The sequence below is a fragment of the Symphalangus syndactylus genome, chromosome 23 (genome assembly GCF_028878055.3).
Source record: "Symphalangus syndactylus isolate Jambi chromosome 23, NHGRI_mSymSyn1-v2.1_pri, whole genome shotgun sequence".
Lineage (NCBI taxonomy): Eukaryota > Metazoa > Chordata > Mammalia > Primates > Hylobatidae > Symphalangus > Symphalangus syndactylus.
In genome coordinates this window covers 35,893,333-35,912,038 of record NC_072445.2, presented here as the reverse complement: position 1 = coordinate 35,912,038, position 18,706 = coordinate 35,893,333, and the positions used below count along the sequence as shown (strand labels likewise).

The 18,706-nt window shown below is 47.9% G+C and overlaps 1 protein-coding gene across 3 annotated transcripts; it reads left to right on the top strand.

The window, feature by feature from the left end:
- The first annotated feature begins 1,874 nt into the window (after positions 1-1,874).
- On the top strand, positions 1,875-14,443 carry ARMC12 (armadillo repeat containing 12). 3 transcript variants are annotated; one of them, XM_055264479.2, is made up of 6 exons: positions 1,875-2,444; positions 3,200-3,345; positions 3,558-3,692; positions 12,804-12,977; positions 13,119-13,190; positions 14,112-14,443. In XM_055264479.2, the coding sequence occupies exons 1-6, from the start codon at positions 2,282-2,284 to the stop codon at positions 14,412-14,414; spliced, it is 993 nt and encodes a 330-aa protein (XP_055120454.2). In that variant the 5' UTR covers positions 1,875-2,281; the 3' UTR covers positions 14,415-14,443. The 3 variants fall into 3 exon arrangements, with proteins under 3 accessions (XP_055120454.2, XP_055120452.2, XP_055120453.2); XM_055264477.2 differs by having other exon boundaries at positions 1,878-2,525; positions 14,082-14,443; XM_055264478.2 differs by having other exon boundaries at positions 1,883-2,444; positions 14,082-14,443.
- Positions 14,444-18,706: the final 4,263 nt, after the last annotated feature.

Genomic DNA, 18,706 nt, shown 5'->3' with positions numbered 1-18,706 from the left:
AGAAAGAAAACAATTATTCCCAAGTAAAGATGGTCAATGGACTTTATGCCAACAAATAGACATTCCTTTGTCTTTAATTTTTTTGTTGTATTGTGGACTAGTAAAAATGTCACTCTAGGAATGACTCTGCCTCTAATCTGAATCATTTGAAGGCAGAACCAGAAGAAATGGGCCTTAGGTGTGGCAGGAGGGAGTTAGGTTGCAGCCAAGAAAGAACACTTTTTTGGAGGTCTTTAAAGAACAGGTGAGCCTTACATGTGCTTAGGAAGTGAGGGTTGCAGAATCAGCTCCGTGGGATGGAGGGGCCAGTAACTCTGGGTCCCACCCTGGAGAAAGGCAGAGCAAGGACCTTGTCTTGAGGGACTTATTCTCAGATCCACCAAAGTAGCCTTGGAACCTAAATGACAGTTCCCATCAGGCAGCTGTTTTCTGCCCAGAGTTCAGTGGAGATGCAACGGGGCTGCATGGCAGTGGGGAGGCTTCCATGGGCTTCTACTCACCCCTCACCACGGGGAGTTCATGTAGTCACTCACCTTGGGGCTGAATAGAGTGCCAGGAATGACCCTTGAGGAGGGCTGGGGACAGGAAGAGAATGGCCACTCAGGAGTGTTGCTTATTCCCTGCCTGCTGTCTAGGGTGTACTGGGCCAAGGCTCTTGAGTGGGCAGGCCTGGCTGGCCACAGCATCATTGGAGATGCTGTTTCCCTACCTCCTTCCATCCTGGGTGCAGCCCAGGACCCACAGCCTTTTGTCCCAGTTCTCCCAAAAAGGGCTCAGGGCCAGGTAGGTGAACACCTGTTCTGGTGCAGCATGCTCAGCACTGGCTGTGGGCGTGGCCCTAGTTTGGTGCTGGCCACTTGCCTGTTCTGCAACAGAGAGTGGGGTCAGAAGCTGTGGGGAGAGCCTGGTGGGGAAGAGGGAAGGGTCTGGTCTCACCTGCCCCATCCTAGTGGTGGGGATCAGGGCCTCCACAGGTGGGCTCACATCCTCTGGGGTGGTGGCATCTTCTGACTCCACAGGACCTCACAAGGCTCATTGTACCTCTGGGGAGGCTGAGAAGTGGTACTTCCAAATTTAGCTGAAAGGCACAGACTTACCCACATTTTAATCCTGGAGTTTTAGAATGGTAAATCTGAATCCCTTTAGGTTACAAATGCAGAAACAGACTAAGGCAAAGGCGATCCCTTTCTCCTCCAAGGTCACTCTGGTTAGATGGGTCTAGAGCCCCAGTTACTAGATGCTGTCTTTGTTCTGCCCCCAAGTCCTTAAAGAATGGCAGAACATGACTTAAACCACCTGCTAAGTACGAGATTCTATGCTGGAGATGCAAAGGTAGCTGTCCTCAAGAGCTTTTTGTCAAACAGGTAAACTTCAGGGCAACACTCAGATGCTGGAAAAGGGTGGATTTGCCTCAGAGTCTGTGCATGCTTTCTAAGATGCTCCCCTCCTTTTCATCCTCTGATGTGGGGAGGGAACCCTACCTGAAGAAACACCCCAAGGCCCAGGGGTAGATCTAGGGTGGAGAGATCACAGATGGGAGGGCCTGGAAAGAAAAGGAACAGGGTTGTCAATGGGCATACCCCAAACACCCCTCCCAGAAATACCCTAAGGCCCCAGCCCGGAAATGGACCTCTGCTGCCCTCTAATGGTGGAAAGACAGCCTCTGGAGCTACCTGCTGGGGTCTCCCCTTAAAGAAGAGTAGATGTGAAGGACCCTTCTGCTCTCTCCCGTTTTATTCCCCTTCCGTCTTATGCTTCATCTCCTGTGGTCTCTAAAGCAGAACCTTCTCTTTTTTTTTTTGAAATGGAGTCTTGCTCTGTCACTTAGACTGGAGTACAGTGGCGTGTCAGCTCACTGCAACCTCAGCCTACCAGGCTCAAGCAATTATCCTGCCTCAGTCTCCTGAGTAGCTGGGATTACATGTGTGCGCCACGATGCCTGGCTACTTTTTTTGTATTTTTAATGGAGACGAGGTTTCACCATATTGGCCAGGGTGGTCTCAAACTCCTGACCTCAAGTGACCTGCCCGCCTCGGCCTCCCAAAGTGCTGGGATTACAGGTGTGGGCCACTGTGCCTAGCCCCATCTGTTCTCAAGCACTCCTGGCTGCCCCATTTCCTGACCACTGCCCTCCATCCCATTATCTCCCCAGTTTCCTTTGTTGCCTGGGTTCCAATTCTGGTATCCTGGTTCCTGACCCTGCCAGAGTTCTGGTTCTGGAAGGCCTCCCACAGGTGCCTTGGGCCTAGCTCTCACCTGGACCCAGGGCAACACTGAAGACATGGGCAAGAGCATCCCCCAATACCTGGGGCAACTGGACATCCGCAAAAGTGTAGTCAGCCTGGCCACAGGCGCCGGAGCAATCTACCTGCTCTACAAGGCCATCAAGGCCGGCATAAAATGCAAACCACCACTCTGTAGCAACTCACCCATCTGCATCGCCCGTGAGTGTCTGGGCCCTGGGGAGAGGGCTCTGCCCCAGGAGGCACCGGCTCCCGAGGCCTCTGCTGTGGGAGGGCCCAAAGGTGATGCCTCCAAGTTCCTCTTTCCTTTGTCTTTCTCTTCTCCATCTTCCTCAAGCCCACCCTGCAGCGCCCTAGGCAAGGCCCTGCCAGAGATGCTAGCTCAGGGTCCCTGAATCTCACTCAAGTGGATCCTCAGACTCATCTGGCAGGTCTCCAAATACTACATTTCCTCTGGCTCCCAGGATTCCACTTCTTGGAAACTTGGTGTCAGCAGCTCCCCCCATCCCTTTTCTGCCCTAGGGACGTGAGGCTTTAAGGAAAGGGAAAATTGGAGGACTTACTATATGCCCAGAGCTTCCACTAGTCCACATGTTCTTTTGTGCAGAGTAGGAAAATGAGCCCCTTCTGCAAGACTCTTTATTGCCATCTGCTGGAATATCGTTGCCATATACTGGTTATGATGAAATACTACTTGTTACCGCCATAGGCCAGACAGTTGTTAGAGTAAATGGACAAATCTATGATGGTACGTTATGGACAATACAACATTAGATAGGGTGCCCTTGTGCAGTAAACATTCGTTCAGCTGTACATGGTGGTCCTGCATATGGCGAGAAGGCTTCTCCGAAAAGGCAAGGCAGCCTTGTCCCCAAGTCCCTGTCCCCTACTTCCCAACCCCATTCTTTCAACGCTTCTGAGTCCACAGCCTGAACTGGGCTGGGGTGGCTGTCTAGGCCTGGCAGTCGAGCGAGAGCGGCACGGGCGGGACTCAGGTGAGCTCCGGAGGCTCCTCAACTCTTTGGAGTGCAAACAGGATGAGTACGCCAAGAGCATGATCCTGCACAGTATCACTCGCTGTGTGTACTTGCTGGAGGCTGAGGTGAGGGAAAGGAAGCAGGAGGTCCCCACTAGCCGGCCTGGCCCCTGGGGGTTACGGCCGATCCCTGCCCCTGGAATGGCCAGACTATATCCTGGGACCTCTCTCTGGCTGATAGCAGGAGGGGTGTGCAGAGGGATCTTGGTGACGTGGGGGGCAGTGGGCCCAGAACACCCGCTTCTCCTGCCTCTTCCATCTCTCCCCACATACTCCAGGCCTCTGCTTGTACTACGGATGACATCGTGTTACTGGGCTACATGCTGGATGACAAGGACAACAGTGTCAAAACCCAAGCTCTGAATACACTTAAAGCTTTCTCTGGCATCAGAAAATTCAGGCTCAAAATCCAGGTGAGCCCAGGGATGCGTGGTGGGGCACGCAGGGTGTCTATAGTCCTTAAGTCCTTTAATTACCATAGGATAAATGGTCATGTTCCAGAATTTTGTTTGGGTGTGAATTTGTAACCCAGAAATAAGTGGGAAAACGGTGGTCAGATTCCCAGCAGGGTCATGAAGGCCTTTGAATTTCAGGATGAAATGGAATTGAGGCACTGGTGGTACCTCTCAACCCCAAATAGAAGGACCCTCACTGTCTTACAAGCTCCCTGCCACTGCCACGTTTTTTCTGACACCAATTCCCAACACTGGCTGGGTGTTCAACAATTCAATTCAGTTCAGACACTATCCATAGTTAGGGGAGACCTCACAGGTTAAGGGCTAAGTCTGCCAAGAATTCCCCCCAACTTCAGGTACCAATCATAGGTCTGACTTCTGACTGGCCCGCTATGAATTCAGGGGTTCCCACAACTCCCTTTTTAGATTTAGTAATTTGCTAGAATGGCTCCCAGAACTCAGGAAAGGACTTTACTTACTATTACTGCTTTTTTATAAAGGACACAACTCAGGAACAGCCAAATGGAGGAGACACATAGGGCAGGGTGTCAGGGCACGGAGCTTCCAGGCCTGTTCCCGGACCAAACTGAGGGTCAGGCTGCTATTGCTCGTGGCCCAATAACGAGATGCAGATGAACTGAGGAGGAAGAGAGTTTTTATTTCTGTAACCGGTTACAGGGAGAAGGCCTGGAAATTATCGCTGGACCAACTCAAAATTACAAAGTTTTTCGGAGCTTATATACTTTCTAAGCTATATGTCTCTGTGTAAGTGTGCATTCATCTAAAGACATAAGTGATTAACTTCTTTTAATCTATAACTAAGGTCTGAGTCCTGAAGACCTTCCTCTGGAGCCTCAGTAAATTTACTTAATCTAAATGGGTCCGGGTGCTGGGGTGACTACCCTTATTTTGTCTCCTGCTAAATCAAGGAGTTTTGAGTAATTCCTTCAGACCCCCAATAAACTTGTTTGTGGACACCTGGGGAGTTTCTTCAGTTCCCCCCCCCCCCACAGTAAAACTTGTTTAATCCTAAATGGGTCCCATTAAGAATTCCTTCGTAATTTTGTCATGCTTTAAGGCCCAGGAAAGGCCTAGGCAAAACTGGTGGGCTTTTGTTACATTCCAGTCTTTGTATAAGGGCACTGGCTTTTAACATTTAACTTAACCACACAGTCAGTACTGAAACAGTTGTTACGGAGGCCTGCCACAGGCCCACTTCATGAGCACCCTGCTGTTCCCAGCACTTCTACGTGTTCAACAACCAGGAAGCTCTTTGAACCCCATTGGTCAGAGGTTTTTATTAAGTAGTCTTGATGAATTAAATCATGTCCAGCTGCTCACCCCTCCCCAGAAGTTGGGAGCAAAGCTGAAAATCCCAACCTTCTAATCATGCTTTGGTCTTTCTGGTAACCAGAAGCTATCCAAGGGCCCTGCCTAGAGTCAGTTCATTAGCATAAGCTCTGTTGTGACCAAAAAGGGTTGGTTTGCAGTAACAAAGGACACTGCTGTCACTCAGGAAATTCCAAAGGTTTCAGGAGCTCTGTTCCTGGAACTAGGGACAAAGATCAGATGTATTTTTTGTACTGCATCCCCTGGGCCTGTGTTAATCAGAGGTTGGTGTCAGGGCCACGGATACCTTCTCCATTTCTCCATAGAGAAAATGTAAAACACCACATCACTTCCCCCTTTCCCTGCTGTCATACCCCCAAACTTAGAGTATCCACACCCATCCTCCCTGCTTTCCTGCTGCTGCCATGAAAAAATGGCTTTCTCCTGGTCTGTGGCCAGTGATAGTCTCAATCCTGCCTCCCACCCCTTCCTTAAGGGCCTCTCTGATTGCTTACACTCCCCGTCAGCATGCACTAGGCTCCAACCCCTCCCATGTTACAAGGCAAAACCACAAAAGCCTCTCCCTTGACCTCCACATCTCTTCCTGGCAAATAGTCTATCTCTCCCAAATTAAAAACAAATAAAATATATAAAACTTGCAAATATTGTATATGTGTAAGGTAGAAGGAATAACAATAAAACAGAACATGCCCAGGCCAAGAAATAGAGCACAGCCCCCTCTCACATCTTGGCTGCCTCCCCCACCAGAGGCAGTCATTGCCCTGCATTTTGTTTAGCAGTTCCAAATTTTCTCTGTAGTTTTACCATGTATGTATCCTTGCATATTCTAGCAGGGCACAGCAGATAATAAAGAGGTAAAATATAGTCTGGTATGTAAAGCTTCATGTACATGGCAGTAGATGGTTTCTATTCTGTGGTTGGCCTTTCCTCCCTGCTACATTGAGAGATTCATCCTTATTGGGCAGCTCTGCTTCCTTCTTTTTTTTTTTTTTTTTGAGACAGGGTCTCGTTCTGTCACCCAGGCTGGAGTGCAGTGGCGTGATCTTGGCTCACTGCAGCCTTGACTTCCCGGGCTCAAGCAATCCTCCCACCTCCCCCGTAGTAGCTTGGAGTACGGGTGTGCTCAGTGAGTACGGGAGTACTATGTTTCTCAGGCTGGCCTTGAACCCCTGGGCTCAAGAGATTCTGCCCCTTGGGTCTCTCACTGCTCTGTGGTGGTCTCCTTCGTGAATACTCTGCCACTTGCCTGTTGTTAGGCATTTGCATTGTTTCCAGGTGCTTGTCACACTCACATTGTGCTGTGAACATTCCTGTGTTCATCTCCCTTGTGTGCCTGAGAGAGGATTCTAAGGTGTGTACGCAGGAGTGGAATGGTTTGGTCAAAGGGTATGCCCAACTTTTCCAGGAGGGCGGTATCCATTTTCACCCCACCAGCCCTGCACGAGTGTTCTATTGTGTGATAACCTAACGTTTGATAATTTCGCATTTTAATTTTTTTTTTTTTTTGAGACAGAGTCTTGCTGTGTTGCCCAGGCTGGAGTGCAGTGGCACGATCTCGGCTCACTACAACCTCTGCCTCCCAGGTTCAAGCAATTCTTGTGCCTCAGCTTCCAGAGTAGCTGGAATCACAGGCATGCACCAACACGCCTGGCTAATTTTTTTGTATTTTAGTAAAGATAGGGTTTCACCATGTTGGCCAGGCTGGTCTCAAATGCCTGGCCTCAAGTGATCTGCCTGCCTCAGCCTCCCAAACTGCTGGGATTACAGACATGAGCCACCGTGCGTGGTCCACATTTTTAATTTTTGGCATCAAACTTTTTTGGGGAAAAAATTTTCTTTACATGTATCCTCAAAATATGTACAACTATGATATATCAACAAAAGCAAACCCACAAAAGAATAAAAATAGATTGAGAAACAAACAGAAAAAAATACCTAGAGAGATCTCTGCTTGCTGCTTCATCCCTCAGCCTTCTCAAGTGCAGTGGTACGATCTCAGCTTACTACAACTTCCACCTCCAGGACTCAAGTGATCCTCCCACCTCAACCTCCCTAGTAGCTAGGATTACAGGCATGCACCAATATGCCCGGCTAATTTTTGTATTTTTTTGTAGAGATGGGGTTTTGCCGTGTTGCCCAAGCTGGTCTCGAACTCCTGAGCTCGAGTGATCCACCCGCCTCAGCCTCCCAAAGTGCTGGGATTGCGGGTGTCAGCCACCACACCTGGTCAGGCTGTGATTCTCAAGCATATTATAATCACCTGGAGAGCTTGTTAAACGCAAAGATTTTGGCTGGGCGCAGTGATTCAAGCCTGTAATCCCAGCACTTTGGTAGGCTGAGGTGGGCAGATCACCTGAGGTCAGTTCGAGACCAGCCTAGCCAACATGGAGAAACCCTGTCTCTACCAAAAATACAAAAATTAGCCGGACTTGGTGGCGGGCACCTGTAATCCCAGCTACCCGGGAGGCTGAGGCAGGAGAATCACTTGAACCCAGGAGGCGGAGGCTTGCAGTGAGCCAAGATCACGCCACTGCACTCCAGCCTGGGCCACAGAACGAGACTCTGTCTCAAAAAAAAAAAAAAAAAAAAGCCCAGAGAGTTCAGTTCAACAGGAGAACTTTGTTTTTCACAAATCCCCCAGGAAATTCTGATGCAGGCGGCCTGAGCCCCACCCTTCCTTTTCCCCAGTGTCTTTATGCTGAGGGCCTGACCCCTGGTCTCTTTTCAGGTGAAAGTAGTTACTCCTTGATCTCAATTTCCATCTAGCTGTGCCCTTCTGGATCTCTGCAGCCTGTGGGCTCCCCTGCCTTCCCCATGGCCAGCTGCTACTAGGCATATCCACTTAGATGTCCTTCAAGTTCTCTAACCTGACATATCCAAAATGGAGCTCACCCCATTCCCTAAATCAGCGCATTCTCTCCAGAGGGCTCTTAGGCCATCAGGCCCTTTGGGTCTGCCTCAAGGCTCTTAGCATAAAGTGCGTGATTGGCCATGGGCTGCACCTCCTTGCCCTAAACCTAGCCACATACAATGCATGCTTTATGCTCTCACATGCTCCCTTGCTGCTGTTCCCTCGTTCTGAAACCCTGTCCCAGACTTGCTGACTCCAACCTGTCCTGCGGGTCTCCACGGCTTTTGAGGGGTGGGGGAAGGGAAGGGCAGGTACTGATGGGAATGCTCACTTCCACTCCAGGACTCTTGCTTACTTCTTACATGGCTCATAAAGGTGCAGCTCGTGAGGTTACCTGTCTTTGGTAATACCTCTAGGTCCAAGCATCTTACTTTTTTTTTTTTTTTTTGAGACGGAGTTTCGCTCTTGTTGCCCAGGCTGGAGTGCAATGGCGCGCTCTCGGCTCACTGCAACCTCCTCCTCCCGGGTTCAAGTGATTCTCCTGCCTCAGCCTCCCGAGTAGCTGGGATTACAGGCATGTGCCACCACGCCCGGCTGATTTTTTGTTTTTGTAGTAGAGACAGGGTTTCTCCATGTTGGTCAGGTTGATCCTGAACTCCCAAGCTCAGGTGATCTGCCTGCCTCGGCCTGCCAAAGTGCTGGGATTAAAGGCGTGAGCCACTACATCCTGCCCGCATCTTGCATCTTAGAACCCAAGATCCCTTTATTCACTCAATAAAGGTAATATTGAACACTTTGTGCCAACACACTGCTCTAAGTACAGGAGAGAAAGCAGTAAACAGAACAGGGAAGATCCCTGTGCTTGTGGAATTTATACTCTAACAGGGCAAGGCAAGCAATACACAAATAAGTAAAATATATAGTGTGTTTCATGTGGTAAGTGCCATGGAGAAAAATAAAAGGCTGTGGCGGGGGGGTGGGGGGGTGGATAAAGGAGGCTGGGTGGGGGTGATGCAGTTTTCAAGAAGAAATTCCTGAACCCAGGAGGCCTGTAATCCTAGCTACTCAGGAGGCTGAGGAAGGAGAATCACTTGAGCCCAGGAGGTGGAGGTTGCAATGAGCTGAGATCTCGACATTGCCCTCCAGCCTGTTTGATGGGAGTGAGATTCCATCTCAAAAAAAAAAGAAAAAAGAAAAGGAAATCTTTTGGGATGTTGGGCTTGGTGAAGAGTTCATGACACCAAAAGCATGATCTATAAAAGGAAAATCAATACATTGGACTTTATTAAAATTAAAAACATTTGCTCCATGAAAGATCCTATTAAGAGAATGAAAAAAGCTGCAGACTGGGAGAGTATATATATATATTTTTTGAGATGGAGTCTTGCTCTGTCACCCAGGCTAGAGTGCAGTGGAGTGATTTCGGCTCACTGCAACCTCCGCCTCCTGGGTTCACGCCATTCTCCTGCCTCAGCCTCCTGAGTAGCTGGGACTACAGCCATGCGCCACCACGCCCAGCTGATTTTTGTATTTTTAGTAGAGACGGGGTTTCACCGTGTTGGCCAGGCTGGTCTCGGTCTCTTGACCTCATGATCTGCCTGCCTCGACCTCCCAAAGTGCTGGGATTAGAGGCGTGAGCCACCATGCCCGGCTGGGGGAGTATATTTGAAAATCACATATCTGATAAAGGACTCAGCTAAATTATATCAAGTGCTTTCAAAACTGAATATTAGGCCGGGCATGGTGGATCACAAGGTCAGGGGTTTGAGACCAGCCTGGCCAGCATGGTGAAACCCCGTCTCTACTAAAAATACAAAAACTAGCCAGGCATGGTGGTGGGCACCTGTAATCCCAGCTACTCGGGGGCTGAGAAAGGAGAACCACTTGAACCTGGGAGGTGGAGGTTGCAGCGAGCCGAGATTGTGCCACTACACTCCAGGCTGGGCGACAGAGTGAGACTCCGTCTAAAAACAAAAAACAACCCTGATGTTAAAACAAGCAGTCCAGTTAGGAAATGGGCAAGAGACATCCGAGATCGTGCCACTACACTCCAGGCTGGGCGACAGAGTGAGACTCCGTCTAAAAACAAAAAACAACCCTGATGTTAAAACAAGCAGTCCAGTTAGGAAATGGGCAAGAGACATGAACGGATATTTCACTGGAGAGGATATATGGATGGCAAATAAGCACATGAACCATGTTTAATATCACCAGCCATTAGGGAAATGCAATGAAGACCACGCTGAGATATTACTGTGCACCTATTAGAAGATCTAAAATCAAAATTAGTGACAATACCAAATGCTGGCAAAGATATAGAAAAACTGGATCTTTCATATATTGCTGGTGAGAATATAAAATGGTACAGCAGCCACTCTGGAAAATAGTTTGGCAGTTTCTTTCAGAACTAAACATACATTTACCAACCGGCAGTTGAACTCTTGGGCATTTATCCTGGAGAAATGAAAACATCAACAATTGTTGATAGCAGTTCTATGTGGAATAGCCCCAAACTGGAAACAACCAAAAATGTCTGTCAGTAGGTAAATGGTTAAACAAAGTGGTATAGCCATTACCATGGAATGCTACTTAGTAATAAAAAGGAACGTAATATTGATATGCACAACAATTTGGATGATTCTCAAGGGCATTATGCTGAGTGAAAAAAGCTGATCTCAAATGATCACATAAAGTGTGATCTCATTTATATAACATCCTCAAACTTAAAAGGTCATATATAGAGATGGAAAACACAAGTGGTTGCGTGGGCTTTGGGCTGGGGGAGCAGGTGGGAGTGACTCTAAAGGGGTCTCTTGAGATAGATCTTTGTGGCAATGGGACAGTTCTGGTGGGATAATCTGTTGGCTGCAGTCGTGGTTACACAAATATGTGCGTGTGCTGAAATGACATACAACTATGCACACATATTACACCAACATCAATTTCCTAGTTTTGATTTTTTTTTTTTTTTTTGAGACGGAGTCTCGCTCTGTCGCCCAGGCTGGAGTGCAGTGGCACAATCTCGGCTCACTGCAAGCTCCGCCTCCCAGGTTCACGCCATTCTTCTGCCTCAGCCTCTCCGAGTAGCTGGGACTACAGGCGCCCACCACCATGCCCGGCTAATTTTTTTTGTATTTTTAGTAGAGACGGGGTTTCACTGTGGTCTCGATCTCCTGACCTCGTGATCCGCCCACCTCAGCCACCCAAAGTGCTGGGATTACAAGCGTGAACCACCGTGCCCGGCCCTAGTTTTGATATTGTACTATAATGCAAGATGTGACCATTGAGGGGAACTGGGTGGGACCTCGCTGTACTATTTTTGCAACTTCCTGTAAATTTATAATCATTTCAAAATAAAGGCCGGGAGTGGTGGCTGACGCCTGTAATCCCAGCACTTTGGGAGGCCAAAGCGGGCATATTACCTAAGGTCAGGAGTTCAAGACCAGCCTGGCCAACATGGCGAAACCCCATCTGTACCAAAAATACAAAAATTAGTTGAGCACAGTGGCATACACCTGTAATCCCAGCTACTCGGGAGGCTGAGGCAGGAGAATCGCTTGTACCCGGGAGGCGGAGGTTGCAGTGAGCCGAGATTGCACCACTGCACTCCAGCCTGGGCAACAGAGTGAGACTGTCTCCAATAAAATAAAATAAAATAAAAATAAAATAAAAAACAAAATTAAAAAAATGAAAATGTGTGTTACACGTGACAATGCTACAGAGAAAAATAAAATAATAGTGGAGGGTGGTAAGGAAGGCTGGGATGGGAGTGGTTAGAGAAGGCCTTACTGAGAAGGTAACGTTTTAATGAAGTCTTAAAGGAGGTGTGAGTGTGAGTTCTGAGTCTTTGGGGATAGAGTGCGCGAAGCAGAGAGCACAGACTATGCAAACACCCTAAGACAGGTGTGTACCTGGCATGTTCATGGAATATGTAAGAGGCCATTGTGATGGGAACCTTGGTCATGAGGGAGAGCAGAGAAGATGAAGTCCAAGAAATAGTAGGGAGAGAGGGGCAAATCACATTGGATCGTATGCCACTGTAAGGACTTTAGCTTTTACACTGAATGAAATGGGGGCTCTTGAGCAGAGGAGTGACATGTCTAACATGTCAGCTGCTCTGAAAGTAGATGCAGAGGGTGAGAGTGGAAGCAGGGAGACAGGAGGCTATTGCAGAAATCCTGGTGAGATGCCAGTGGCTTGAAAGAGCGCAGTAAGAAGTGGGGGTGAGGAGAAGTGGCTTGAATGTTGATAGATTTTGAAGGTAGTGCCTACAGGATTTTCTGAAGGATTGGAAAAGGAGTGTGAGAGAAAAAAGGAGTTGATGCCAGCAGTTTTTGGCCCGAGCCACTGGAAGGAAAGTGTAACCCATAGCTGAGACAGGGAAAGCTATAGAAGGAGCAGGTCTGGGGATTGGGGAGCGTGTTAACTCTGAGAGCTCTATTAGACATTCAGGGAGAAAAGTGGAATTGGCAGCTGCATATATGAGTCTGGAGTTCAGGGGAGAGGCAACATAGCTGGAGCTAGAGACATAAAGGGGAGAGTCACCAGCACGTGGATCGTATTTAACACTGTAAGTCTGGATGATACCGGTACGGAAGTGAGGTAGGTAGAAAAGAGCAGGTTAGGCAGAAGAGATAGGAAAGAAGTCTGTTAAAAAAAAAAAAAAAAAAAAAAAAAAAAAAAGCCAAATAAAGAATTTCAAGGCAGTGGGAGTGGGCAACTGGGTCAAATGATGTTGAGAGTTAGGGAGAATTGTCTATTGGGTTTGGCCCAGGGGACATCCATGGGGACAGTGAAGAGTAAAGTCAGATACTGGGATAGTGGTGATCACCTGTAAAAGTAAGCCCTTTTGTTCTCTCCCACTCCAGGAACACTCCATCAAAGTACTCGAACTGATCTCCACCATCTGGGACACGGAACTGCACATCGCGGGCCTCAGACTCCTCAACAACCTTCCGCTGCCCGACTATGTGCATCCACAGCTGCGACGGGTGATGCCTGCCTTGATGGAGATACTGCAGTCAGACTACATCCTGGCACAGGTGCCTGAGGACCATGGCAAAGGCTCTGCCTTGCTGACCAGCCCTAGCACAGTACTTAGAGGGAGGAGCAGAGGTTTATGTCTTCCTTGCTCAGGCCCAGACTCACTTGCCTTCTCATGCTTTACTCTTTCCTTTATTCAGGTGCAAGCTGTACGACTGCTGAGCTACCTGGCACAGAAGAATGACCTTCTCTATGACATTCTCAACTGCCAGGTAAGAAAGAAATTGAAGAGGGGCTGATGAATGCCAACTCAGGTATAGGGGGAGGGAAGAATCATGGCTTCTCCAGACAGATTTACCCCTGATGAATTGTTTTAGTTATCTTCCTGCCTCTGCACTAAATGCACTGAAAATCATCCCTCTTCTGTTCCCCCAAGTAGAAGGAGACTCCGTTTTATTGGGAGGGGGATTCCCCTTTGAGGAGTTTCCTGAACTCTGAGAGTTAGGAACACAGGAGACAAAACAAAAGTTAATGTAGGTATTTTAATATTGGGGGGAAATTACTATGGCAAAGAGCATTATTAGGGATAGAAAAGGTTACTCTGTGATAATCAGTGGTTCAGTTCACCAGAACAGTAGGGCAACTCTAAACTTGTATGCACCTAATAACATAGTCTCAAAATATATATGACAAAAATTGAAAGGAGAAATTAACAAATATACCACTACAGTGGGAGATTTGGAATATTTTAACCACTCTTGCAGCAACTGATAGATTAAAAAACCATAACCAGTGAGGATATACTCTTGGTGAATAACACAAATAAGTTTGAGCCATTAGACATACTCAGAACAATCTACAAGGATTAAATGCACAGTCCCCTCAAGCACACACACAATACTTAAGAAAATTAGTCACGCGCTAAGCCTTAAAATTCGTCTCAACAAAATTTCCAGAATGAATATTATCATATCACTCATGTTTTATGATTACAAGGCAACTAAGTTAGAGGATAATAATAAAAGAAAAACTAAAAAATTACTATATACTCAAGTCTGAAATTTAGGTATATTTGGGAGTTTAGGCAATAGGAGTATACAAGAACAAGAATTTTATAACTTGCCTAGGAGTTTATTCCCATTCTTTCTCTATTCCCATCACAGGTTCACTCCAACTTCCTAAACCTGTTCCAGCCCACACAGCCAGGGAGTCTCCTGTATGAGGTACTGGTGTTTGCTGAGCGGCTGAGTGAGGGCCGGAACGCACCCCACTACCGCGCGGTGAAATGGCATTACAACGAACAGTCCCTGAGTGAATCCCTCTTTGGGGAAGAGTCCCGACTGGCAGACCGACTGCTTGCCCTGGTCATCCACCCTGAGGAGGATGTTCAGATCCAGGCCTGCAAGGTCATTGTTAGCCTGCAGTATCCCCAGGACTTGAGAGCCCGGCCCTCCTCCTGCCAGCCCAGTTGTTCCTACTTTAAAAACACGGAATAAAATTAAGGAGAGCCAATAAATGAGTATGGGAGAGAAACTTGAAGTTTCTTGAAGCTTGAATGTCTGTCGGTGGCTTTCCAGGGCTGGGTGGAGATTTCATTCAGCATAACCTCTGCTCCAGAGTGTGGCACAGCATGGGCTTGTCTCTCAAAACACATCCCCACTTTTATGTTTGGGGGACTGGCTCCCCTCTTCTCTTGCTGCTTTTCTTTCTCTTTTTTTTTTTTGAGATAGAGTCTTGCTCTGTTGCCCAGGCTGGAGTGCCATGGCACAATTCTTGGCTCACTGCAACCTCCACCTCCCTGGTTCATGCCATTCTCCTGCCTCAGCCTCCTGAGTAGCTGGGACTACAGGCGCCCACCACCACGCCCAGCTAATTTTTGTATTTTTAGTAGAGATGGGGTTCGGCATGTTGGTCAGGCTGGCTCTTGCTGCTTTTCAAATCAATGTGGAGCCATTGCTTTTGGGGGTTGGAAGAAGTCAGGCTTGGAGGTTGAAGCCAAAGATAATCAACAGGACACAGTATAGCATTAGATTAGTTAGGATGGGCCAGGCTATGCCACAGTAACAACACTCACACCTCAGTGGCTTAAACATGGCAAAGGTTAATTCTTGTTTACACTGCATGCCCATTGCAGATCAGCGGTGGGGGTGGAAGGGCAGGCCTCTACTCCACAGCATCCTCACACAGAGACCCAGGTTGAGGGAGGCTTCTTCATTGTGTTTCTACAACTATTACAGAAGGACAGGGAACGTGGCAGTGATAAATGTCATCACTTCTGCTCACATCTCATTAGCCAAAGGGGATAAGGAAGATCATTCTTTCCACGTGTCCAAGGAAGAACTGATGATACTTGGTGACAGCATTAATGACAGAGATTTGCAGGCATACTGGGTCAGAAAGGGAGCTCCGGAATCAGAGTGCTAGCTTCCAGTCCCAGCTCTGTCACTTACTGTGTGACCTCAGGGGAGCCATTAACCCTGTTTGAGCTTCAGGCCCCTCATCTATAAAACGCATATAATAATAGTACTGATTTCATGAGGCTGTTGGGAAAATGAAAGGGGGATTATATGAGTTAACGAATGTAAACCACAGTGTTCTGCATGCATTCCTCAAAGATGGGCTCTGAGGAGCTATGAAATCATCACTGAGAAAGCCGGGCATGGTGGCTCACGCCTGTAATCCCAGCACTTTGGGAGGCTGAGGCAGGAGGATCACCTGAGGTCGGGAGCTCGAGACCAGCCTGACCAATATGGAGAAACCCCATCTCTACTAAAAATACAAAATTAGCCGGGTGGGGTGGCGCATGCCTGTAATCCCAGCTACTTGGGAAGCTGAGGCAGAAGAATTGCTTGAACCCGGGAGGCAGAGGTTGTGGTGAGCCGAGATCATGCCATTGCACTCCAGCCTCGGAGACAGAGGTGCGAGACTCCATCTCAAAAAAAAAAAAAAGAAATCATCACTGAGAAAACAAAAGATTATCACTGGGGGGAGGTCCTTGGAGAGTGTTGCCTCCAGCATTTCTCCAGTCTCTTCAGGTTATGGGCACTGGGGAGTCCTAGAGTCCTCTGTGAAGCACCCTGAAAAGCCATTGAAACTTAGCTTTGGAAACCAGAACAATGGTGTGAGGAATATATCACCATAACCATGAAGTTTCCAGAAACAAGAAGACTGTCAAACCAAATATGGTCACCCATTTCCCCATTCATTTGCATTTCCCAGTTGCTCATTCATTGTTTGTTTTTTTTTTTGAGACAGAGTCTCGCTCTGTTGCCAGGCTGGAGTACAGTGGCACAATCTCAGCTCACTGCAACCTCTGCCTCCCAGGTTCAAGCGATTCTCCTGCTGCAGCCTCCCGAGTAGCTGGGACTACAGGAGTGTGCCACCATGCCCAGCTAGTTTTTTGTATTTTTTAGTAGAGATGGCGTTTCACCATGTTGGCCAGGATAGTCTTGATCTCCTGACCTTGTGATCCACTACCCCCTGCCCCGCCCCGCCCAGCAACCTTGGCCTCCCAAAGTGCTAGGATTACAGGCGTGAGCCACCATGCCCAGCCCTCATTCATTGTTTTATCTGTGAATCCTTGCTGGGAAACAGTAGGGATTGCTAATGGTTTAAGAAAATGCTACAGGAGAGAAACCTAATATTGGAGCTATTCCCAGACTGAGACTGCTCAATCTAGGACAAAGAACCTGGTCCAGCCACGGGCTCCCGGTGTTCTTCAGAAGCAGGATTTGAAAACCAGTCTTGTCCAGGACCAACCCTGGCATTTTCCTGAAAGGAAAACAGACCCAAAATGGAAAAGTGACTTGCTCAAGGTCACATGACTGGTCTAGGGCAGAAATAGGATTAGAACTTCCTACTGCTGAGCTTTTCTTTTCCCCTCACATTCTTTGGTCCAGGCCCTATAAGTGGGTCATGGATTCTAAGCCCAAACCTATGGAAATTGAGGAGGATCTTGATGCTTCTGGATTTTAGAGGCCAGTTTAGGACTGAAGTACTTAAAGGAAATCTGTCCCCACTTAATCCCTGGCCCAAGGTCATATCACTCAGGTGGAATAGGGAGGGCGTTTCTTGATGAGGTTGGGCTGATCAGAAAGAGCCAGAGCATATAGGGAGGCCAACCCCGTCACTGTCTCCTAGAATGAGTGGGCAGTCACTACCAGATCTGAATCAGCATCCCTTGTTTCCCTCCTGAGTTCAGGCCTGAGGCTGCTCCTTCTTGCTGCTGGATACACTGCAGCCACCCCAGTGGAACTTGTCAAATGCCAACATTGCCTTCCGACCAGCTCCATGTGTGCCCATGTCACCAACAAGGTGTTGGGCATCACTTTCAAATTCTCCTCCCCACCACATCCACCTACTTCCCCCATTTCCACTGTTACTGCCCTGTCCTCCACATCAGGACTTGCACTTCTTTTTTTTTTTTTTCTTTTTTTGAGACAGGGTCTCACTCTGTCTCTCAGGCTCAAGTGTAATGATGCAAACATGGCTCACTGCAGCCTCAACCTCCCAGGCTCACATGATCCTCCACGTCAGCCTCCTTGGGTAGCTAGGACTACAGGAGTGTGCCACCGTGCCCAGCTAATCTTTTGTATTTTTTTGGTAAAGACGAGGTTTTGCATGTTTCCCAGGCTGGTCTCAAACTCCTGGGCTCAAGCGATCCACCCACCTCAGCCTCCCAAAGTGTTGGTATTACAGGTGTGAGCCACCACACTGGGCCTGACTTTTCCTCCTCCTGGTTTCCATCCTTTCCAGCCCTACACACTCCAGGCTAATTTTATAATCACACATGGCACCATTCTCAAAAACCTTCAGGGGCTCCCCATTGCCATGGTGAAACCTTTCTCGGCATCAAAGCAAAGTCACATGATCTGACAGGTATAAACGTATTCTCAGCAAAAGGTTGAGTTTTGTCCTCAAAGATGTGGTCACTGGACCCCTTTTTTACATGACGAAACTAAATGAATTAGCTTTGCGTTCAAGGCTCTTCACAGTGTGATCCTCTTGCCTGCCACAAGCCTACTGTGCCACATCTCTGCTCCAGCCAAACTGGAGCAAACTAGTCATTGCTGCCCTAATCATACCATGTGTACTCTTGCTCCAAACATGTTTTCTTTTTTTTCTTTAAATTACTATTATAAAGAGAAGATGCCTCCAAACTTTTTTTTTTTCCTTTTTTTGAGATAGAGTTTTGCTCTTGTTGCCCAGGTTGGAGTGCAATGGTGTGATCTTGGCTCACCGCAACCTCCACCTCCGGGGTTCAAGCGATTCTCCGGCCTCAGCCTCCCAAGTAGCTGGGATTACAGGCATACGCCACCACCACGCCTGGCTAATTTTGTATTTTTAGTGGAGACGGGGTTTCTTCACGTTGCCCAGGATGGTCTCAAACTCCCGACCTCAGGTGATCTGCCCACCTCGGCCTCCAGAGTGCTGGGATTACAGGCATGAGCCACTGCACCTGGGGCTTACTTTCGATACAACTTTCCTGCTGCCTAGAATGCTAGAATGGCCTTCCCTCTTCTTCCCACTGGGCTGTGCCTTCTAGAGTCATCGAAGTTGACATCCCACTGCAGTCTAGATCTTTTTTCAAGCATACCAGCCTCTGGTGCATCCTGCAGCACTTCTCATCTGAACCTCTCACTTAGCATTTGGCAAATTAAAGCTTGAATCTTATATACCTTGTTCTTTTATTATTTTTTGCAGTAGGACATATGTTTTTTGTTCTTTGTGGTTTTTTTTGTGTGTGTGTGTGAGATGGAGTCTCACTCTGTTGCCCAGGCTGGAGTGC

Coding starts and splice junctions, on each gene's coding strand:
- ARMC12 (XM_055264477.2), top strand. CDS start 2,282: ATGGGCAAGAGCATCCCCCAATACCTGGGGCAACTGGACATCCGCAAA. Junction 3,346..3,557: donor TGTACTTGCTGGAGGCTGAG/GTGAGGGAAAGG, acceptor CACATACTCCAG/GCCTCTGCTTGTACTACGGA. Junction 3,693..12,803: donor AATTCAGGCTCAAAATCCAG/GTGAGCCCAGGG, acceptor CTCCCACTCCAG/GAACACTCCATCAAAGTACT.